The sequence below is a fragment of the Mastomys coucha genome, unplaced genomic scaffold, assembly GCF_008632895.1.
Source record: "Mastomys coucha isolate ucsf_1 unplaced genomic scaffold, UCSF_Mcou_1 pScaffold14, whole genome shotgun sequence".
In the NCBI taxonomy this organism is placed as follows: domain Eukaryota; kingdom Metazoa; phylum Chordata; class Mammalia; order Rodentia; family Muridae; genus Mastomys; species Mastomys coucha.
The window spans coordinates 137981704-137990166 of record NW_022196896.1 but is presented as its reverse complement, the minus strand read 5'-3'; the positions used below and the strand labels follow the sequence as shown (position 1 = coordinate 137990166).

General features: G+C 37.9%; 1 protein-coding gene and 1 long non-coding RNA gene across 5 annotated transcripts in view; one reads left to right on the top strand and one right to left on the bottom strand.

The window, feature by feature from the left end:
• The window catches only part of Clul1 (clusterin like 1), a 41317-nt gene that overhangs the window by 18811 nt on the left and 14043 nt on the right, over positions 1 to 8463 (top strand). For 3 of the 4 annotated variants that reach the window (XM_031368954.1, XM_031368955.1, XM_031368956.1), the window contains 2 exons: positions 2031 to 2457; positions 3260 to 3397. In XM_031368954.1, coding sequence (XP_031224814.1) covers positions 2031 to 2457; positions 3260 to 3397 — 565 coding nt within the window. The remainder of the gene's footprint in view (positions 1 to 2030; positions 2458 to 3259; positions 3398 to 8463) is intronic. The other variant, XM_031368958.1, reaches the window with a different exon arrangement.
• LOC116089363 overlaps positions 1 to 8463 on the bottom strand; it is a 16816-nt gene that overhangs the window by 5667 nt on the left and 2686 nt on the right. The window lies entirely within an intron of this gene.

Genomic DNA, 8463 nt, shown 5'->3' with positions numbered 1-8463 from the left:
TCTCTCTCTCTCTCTCTCTCTCTCTCTCTCTCTCTCTCTTCCCTGCCTTCCTTCTTTCCTCCCTCTCCTTTTCAATTCTACATGTTGCCCAGGTTGTCCTCAAATTTAGTTTGTAGCCACTGATGCCTGATCTTCCTGACTCCACGGCCTATGTGCTGAGTTACAGATGTGTGCAATAACACTTACGTTCATTGCTCCCTCCCTCCTTTGATTTATGGCACAAGATCTCCTCTGGAGATGTATCCTAGGTTGACCTTGAGTCTATGAGTCTCCCACCTTATTCTCTAAAGTGCTAGTATTACAGATGTGCAATTCTACATCGTCTTTATTCCAATAAGCTTTTCTTCTTTTATATTTGTGTGCAAATGTACATACTTTCAGGTCTACTTTTGCCCTATCTATGTGTTCTGTAAGACTGGCATGTTTTCTTTTTTATGCCATTTGGTGTTCTAGGCAGAAGGATTCACAGAAGGTGGTGACCCACATAGGATGAGCTCTGCCCCAGTAAAGTCTCTGATTGGCCTGGATTTTCTTCCCCCCTTCAAGAAGTGAGCTGTTTATGAAATGGAATGGAATTTTACTCTTGATATTAATGTATGCAGTAATTAGAGAATACTTCTAGCTTGGCAGTGGCAGTGCCACATTCAATTACAAAAGAGCATCCACTAGGATAAGGAATATGCCAAGTTAATTTGATGACACTGTTGATTCCATCTGCTCTACTTTTATAGCTATGATCATTCTCTGATATGCTGGGAATATAATGACATGAGTGCTGGAGACAGATTTGGAGGTCATTCTCATTTTGGCCTGACATGTAACCTTATGAACATTGGGACTTGCTTTTGTTTTTGTTGTTTTCTGAGATTGGGTTTTGCTGTGTTGCCCAGGCTGCCTCAACTTTTTAGATTGAGTAATGTCTCCTCCCTTTAAGCCTCTTCAGGAGCTGGAGCTAGAGCTAGAGGCATGTGCCACTTTGTCCAGCTTCAAAGTTTTATTTCTATGGATGGACTCAGTAAACAAAAACTGGCAGAGGAAAGGCAGGTAATCCATTCAGATTTCTTTCTGTAAAAGGCATAGATCCTATACAGATTGCTGGATAATTGTTTGAAGAGCAGGAGTCTGATGCTCTAGAAGTAATATTTCATAGCTAATAACACAACCCATTTTAGCACTGTGAGATAAAGACAACTGTGATCTTCCTAGACTTTGACATCACATAGTTTAATTGTTGGATAATCTTCTTCCACTGAACAGTGCTCAAAATTCTATGACTAGGCTCTCATTCCTTTGAATATAATAAATTGGGCATTATCATTGTTAATTTACATTTGTTACTAAGCAACCTAATATATAATTATCCCTAAGCTATATCTGGCCTCTATGGCTCAATGTAGATGTGTTCATTTTTTTCTTTTTATGAATTAAGTTAGTGATAAGAAGCAGAATATGAAGACAGTAATGACTATAATAACTAAGAAGATAGTAGGATTCTTTGTAGTCTAGGGCAAATTTTACAGTACCCTGTAATCAATGACCTGCCAGCTGCTGTAAAAATATCGGGTTATAGCATCTCTACTATTTTTTTTTTAACCTTTTTAGCCTTCTGTGAGCAAATTTAAACCAGGAGGAATTTCAGGTCCCATTTTCACAGTTAAAGTTAAGACCAGCTATAAGACTGGAATATATTCTATCAAAGTCAACAATCTTTTCCTAGTTTACACAGAACTTAATTTAGATTTATTTATTTGTTTGTTTGTTTATTTATTATAAGTACACTATAGCTGTCTTTAGACACACCAGAAGAGGGCATCAGATCTCATTACAGATGGTTGTGAGCCACCATGTGGTTCCTGGGATTTGAACTCAGGACCTTTGGAAGAGCAGTCAGTGCTCTTAACCGCTGAGCCATCTCTCTAGCCCCTTAATTTAGAATGACTAACATAAATTGACTTTAATTTTTTCAGTAATAAGTGGAATAGGAAGAAAAACATCTTTATTTTTATTCCATGTCTCACTCTACCCCACAGATGGAACAATTTCTCAAGAAGATATACCAATTTTTGTTTACCCACAGTGAAGATGTAAAGGATCTCCCTGCCATAGAACAGCTGACAAAGGAAGATTTACAAGTGGTACATATAGAAAACCTGTTCAGCCAGCTGGCTATAGATGTGAAATCTCTTTTCAACATGAGTTTTTACATTTTTAAACAGATGCAGCAAGAATTTGACCAGGCTTTTCAATTATACTTCATGTCTGATATGGACTTAAAGGAGCTACACTCCCCAGCTTTGTCTAAAGAGATAACCAAAAAGGAAGAACTTGGACAAAGGTGGGGCATTCCCAATGTTTTCCAGCTGTTTCGGAATTTCAGTCTCTCTATTTATGGGAGAGTCCAACAAATAATAATGAAGACACTCAATGCAATTGAAGATTCATGGGAACCGTACAAAGGCCAGTTACTAATGACCCCTCTTTTCTCTCCCCTTTTCTCTCTTGCTCTTTCTTTCTTTTCTTTTCTTTTCTCTTCTTTCCTTCTTTCTTTCTTTCTCTCTCTTTCTTTCTCTCTCTCTTTCTCTCTATTTCTTTCTTTCTCTCTTTCTTTCCTTTTGCTTTTTGTGGTGTGTGCTGGTGTCTACATGTTCACATATGTGCTGGTGAACATGTGGTATGTGATCCTATATATATGTACATATCCAGAGATCAACCTTAAGTGCTATTCCTTAGGAGTGGCCTATCTTATTTTGAGATAGGGTCTATTACTAAGACTTGGGGCTCACTAATTTGGTTAGACTGCCTGACCAACAAGTCTCAGGGATCACCCTGTCTCTGCCTCTCCAGCACTGGTATTACAAGTACACCATTATGCACAGCTTCTTAGAGGGTGCTGGGAACTCAGGTCTTTATGCTTGAATATTAGGTATTTACTGACTAAAGTATCTTTCAAGCCCCCTTTTGTTTATCCCACTACCTTTGCCAATTTTTGTTTGTTTGTAGACCAGGCTGGCTTCAAACTCAGAGATCTGCCCAACTCTGCTGTGATTAAAAATGTCACCACAGCCATTTCCACTTCCCAAGTACTGACATTAAAATTAAAAAGTACATGCTACTACACTTGGCTTTTTTCAGGAGTTCTAGGAATCAAACTTTGATCCTCATGTTTGTATAATAAGCATAATACTAAACTAACCATCTCCTCTGCCCTGTATGGTGAAATTCCAGGCATGTTTATGTGTGAATATTGTATTCCCTACAGAGTTAGACCAGAGAGGTATGACTTCAAAGATGCTACCTGAGCAAAATGGAGAAATGTGTGAGGAATTTGGCAAGAATTTATCTGGATGTTTAAAATTTCATAAGAGATGCCAAAAATGTCACAATTACCTATCTGAAGGTAAATAATTATTGTTTTATCATGTCTTTCATGTGCATTGTTGTGTTCATGTATGTGGGAACCTATGTACACATAAGCCTGCAAAGATCAGAGGACAAACTTAGGTGTTAATTCTCAGGTTATATTTAGTTTTGTTTGTTTGAGACATGTTTTTTTTTTTTTTTCCTAGCCTGGAACTTACCAAGTAATCTTAATTGGCTAGCCAGTGAGCTGCAAGTCTTATCTTCTCCAGTGTGGGAATTAGCGCCACCATGTCTGGCTTTTTATAACTGAGTTCTGAAGATTGGACTCAGGTATTTATGCTTGCCTAGCAAGCACTTTAGAAATTGAGCTAGCAGAGGCTGGAGAGATGGCTCAGTGGTTAAGAGCACTGACTGCTCTTCCAAAGGTCCTGAGTTCAAATCCCAGCAACCACATGGTGGCTCACAACCATCCATAATGAGATCTGATGCCCTCCTCTGGGGTGTCTGAAGACAGCTACAGTGTACTTACATTTAATAAATAAATAAATCTTTAAAAAAAAAAAAAAAAGCTGGGCGGTGGTGGCACATGCCTTTAATCCCAGCACTTGGGAGGCAAAGGCAGGTGAATTTCTGAGTAAAAAAAAAAAAAAAGAAAGAAAGCTAGCTCCTGGCCCTGCTTTTGCACTCTTGATTCTATTTAAGGATGTTCCTTATAAAGGTTTACAAATAATTTCTCATTCGAAGTATGTAACTAATTCTTTAATTTTCCTCCATTCCATTACTGTGGATTTTTTGTTTGTATAATTAAAGACTAAAGAAACACAAATATATACAGAAGAGAAAAGTGACAATCAAATTAGGTTAGTTTCCTTTTACTACAAAGAAAAGGAAAATCCACTAATGAAGGAAAACTTCTCATGGAAGTGGAAGGTAATGTTTATATAATTATATAATTTTTGGAAAATATAGTTCTTTCCAGTTAGGTTAATTACTCCATTAGTATTTAAGTAGGGAAAGTGGCTCTTTCTCAGAAGTCCCAGAAAGCTTTTTTTTTTTTTTTTTTTGCCAAGCTCTAGCTAAAAGTGATCTTCCCATGGCTTTCCAGCCTTTCATCCTTCCCTCATTTCTGTCTTCCTTTAACTCCCTCCCAAGCCCCAGAGACAGACTGTAAATTTCTAGCCTCTTCCTTTAAGTCATTAACCACACTTTTAAGTGTTCCTTCTAGGGACTTTATAAAACTGTTATGCTATCAAAAACCAGGAGCTAACACTGAGATGTTGCAAGGCAAAAAATTTATTTTTATGGCTGTTGGAGATTTATACTCTCCTCAGGAGTAGGAGAATGAAAGTGGCTTAGACCAGAAATAGAAGGGCTTTTTTTAGGGCAAATGAGAAAGTGATTTAAAAAAAAAAAACAAAATTTTGCAGTTATTTTTATGATCACAGGAAAGATATATGTTATGGGGTTATGGTCAGAAATGTTGTGGGTTTATAGTTAGACAGTTACATACCACGAAACATTTTATGGTTAGTTAATTCTCAGAACAATGAAAACAGTTTACAATGTGTAGTTCACAAAATTACTGGGGAAGAACCAAAGAAAAATAAAGTTGACCTCTAGCTAAGCACACGATCAAAGTCTAAAATTGTTTAACTAAAAAGAAAAATGCAGTCAGCTGCCCCTTAACAAAAACAAGAGCAGTTTTTTTAGTCCTATGCTCCTGGGAAAGAACACTTAAAAGTATGGTTAATGACTTGAAGGAGGAGGCCAGAAGAAACACTAAGAACAATGTGAATTAATGTCTTGATAAATTATCCCACAATATTAACAGAAGGCAAGTCAGTTTCACTGTGATGGTTATAATTTTTATTGTCACCTTGATTGAATTTAGAATCACTATGGACACGTCTATGTGTGGATATAGTGTTTCTAATAATGTTTACGAGAATGGGAAAGACCAGCCCTGAATGTGGACAGCACTATCCGTACACACTAGGAGTTTAGACTGAAAGGAAGAAAGAGAGGTAACAGCACCATTTACCTCTGCTTCCTGGATAAGAACTCTGTAACTAACTGCCTCATTATGCTCTGGCCAGTATGCCTTCTCTACTATCATGAGTTAAACCCTCAACTGTGAGCCAACGTAAACCCTTCCCTTAAGATGTTTTGCTAGGTAACTGTCAAAATTGAGAAAAGTAACTAACAGAAGGACTCAATGGGAATAATCTCTAATTAATGGGCTTACTTAGCTTTCAGTGCATGAAACAGAAATCTATGAAAGAGCAATGCTTGCTGGTTTGCTCATAGCCTCAATATAGCTAGCATTGTTATACAGCCTGGAACTATCTGCCGAGAAGGTGGTGCTACCCACAGGGAGCTGGGCCTCCTAAGTCAATAATCAAGATAACCTCCTACAAACATTCCCACAGGTCAATCTGATCTAGAAAAATCCTTTCTCAGATAATTCTAGTTTTAGTCAAATTGATAAGCAAAACTTAACTATGACACTCTGTCCCTTGTCAACTTGACACACAAACCCATCTCTTTTTAACTCTAGCCTTTTCTTTCTTATTCCCAGGAAGTCATGTTAATATCATAATACAAAATGCAACCTAGCTTTTAAAAGTTCTGCAGTCTTTAAAAATTCCATGTCCCTTTAAAATTTCAAAGTCTCTTAATTGTGGGCTCAATTTTTAAAGCTGCATCCTTTCTTATTCCAAAAGATAAAAAGGGGAATAAGAATAATCAGTTAATGCAAAATGAGAGTCCAGCAGCATGAATCCAAATTCTGGAGCTCAATGTCCAACATCGGAGACTCATTCACTCTTCTGGCTCTAAAAGGCCTATCTGCAGCACACTCAATTCACATTGTAGCCTTAGGTGGGCTCCACTCCACATACACTGTTATCTTGACAAATATCTCATGGTCCTGGCATCTCTAATAATGTGAGGACTTATACTGTAAATGAGGCTGAACCTTCACCAGTGATTTCTTCTGGCCTCTAGAGAGATTCTGACCCTTTGAAATGGTGTCAAGCCTCCACTCCTCTCTGTGACCACTTCATAGCTTCAAAATCAATACCACCTGGGCAACTCAAAATATAGCCTGCTCCTCTTGGGCTAACTCTGAAAAAAATGCTTTTTTTATTGTCCCAGTGAAACAGACAATTTTACTCCATGGCACTCATGTCTTGTAAATCAAAGCTCATTCTCAGTTAGCTTTCTCCCTGTGCCATGCTTGTGGACAAAGATATAAGGTCTCAGCCACTACTCCAGCAATATGCTACCTGCTGCCATGCTCCTCACACTTACTCTTAAACCTCTGAAACTGCAAAAACTTCTAACAGACTATAGACTCTTCTATAAGTTACCTTGGTCAGGTGTCTTTTTTTTTCTTCCAGACAGGGTTTCTCTGTGCAGCCCTGGCTGTCCTGGAACTCACTCTGTAAACCAGGCTGGCTTCAAACTCAGAAATCCACCTGTCTCTGCAGCCCAAGTGCTGGGATTTAAAGCATGTGCCGCCACTACCTAGCCAGGTGTCTTCTTATACAGGAGAGAAGTAACTAAGACACCACTATTGAAGTAGAAACTATGGAGCTAATTGTTGGTTTGCTCACAGCTTCATGCTCCCTCTCCCCCCACCCTTTTTTTTTTGAGACAGTGGCTCTCTTGGCTTGGATCTCTCTCTCACTCAAGTACCCCATTTGTATAATTTTTACATCTATTTCCTTCCACCTATTTAAAGGACTGATTAATTTCTCCCTGATTGTCACAGATAAAATGTGACAATTATAATTAATATTAGTAATTATAACTATTATTTTAATTACCATTAAAATAACTTAGATAAATAATCTTACAGAGAGAAAAGGGTTATTTTGGTTTACATAATTGGATATTTCCATCTGTGACTGGTTGGGCCCATTGTTTTGGGCATCTGATGTGGTGACCCAACATTGTGGAAGAGCAAAGCCATTTACCTCATGCATGAGGACAGAAAAGAGGAATAAAGAGCCATTTAGGCTCAATGGACTAAAGACCTCCTGGGCCCCATCTCATACAGTTTCCATTACCTCTAGACTAGGGTAAGACTTTGGATTAAGACACATAAGTCTTTAGAAAATATTCAAACTATAGCAATTAGTTAATAGATATGGCATATATCAGGCTATACAGTGTACCTACAATGTAGGCTGATTGTCACAAAGGTAAAATATAAGGGAACAGATGTCCCAATGTAATTGCATACTGTTAAAACTTATTTTTAAAAAGCAACTTATTTTAAAAATATAAAGAAGGATGCCATGGACTGGGTTGTTTCGGGGACCCCTTGTTCCGCGGAGTGATAAGAGTTCTGACCTGGTGGGCAAAGAATTCAGCGAGTGACAGAGACGACAGCTAACCACCAGTTGAGCCAGCACCATTTGTTGAAAAAGCTGTCTTTTTTCCACTGGATGGTTTTAGCTCCTTTGTCAAAGATAAAGTGGCCATAGGTTTGTGGGTTCATTTTTGGGTCTTCAATTCTATTCCCCTGATCTACCTGCCTGTCACTGTACCAATACTATGCAGTTTTTATCACAATTGCTTTGTAGTACAGCTTAAGGTCCAGGATGGTGATTCTGCCAGAGGTTCTTTTATTGTTGAGAATAGATTTCACTTTTCTAGTTTTTTTTTTTGTTATTCCAGATGAATTTGCAAATTGCTCTTTCTAAGTCTGTGAAGAATTAAGTTGGAATTTTGATGGGGATTGCATTGAATCTGTAGATTGCTTTTGGCAAGATGGCCATTTTTACTAAATTAATCCTGCCAATCCACAAGCATGGGAGATCTTTCCATCTCCTGAGATCTTCTTTAATTTCCTTCTTCAGAGACTTGAAGTTCTTGTCAAACAGACCTTTTACCTTCTTAGTTAGAGTCACACCAACATATATTATTTGTGACTATTGTGAAGGGTATTGTTTCCCTAATTTCTTTCTCAGCCTGTTTATTCTTTGTGTGGAGGAAGGCCACTGATTTGTTTGAGTTAATTTTATATTCAGCTACTTTGCTAAAGTTGTTTATCAGGTTTAGGAGCTCTCTGGTGGAATTTTTGGGGTCACTTAA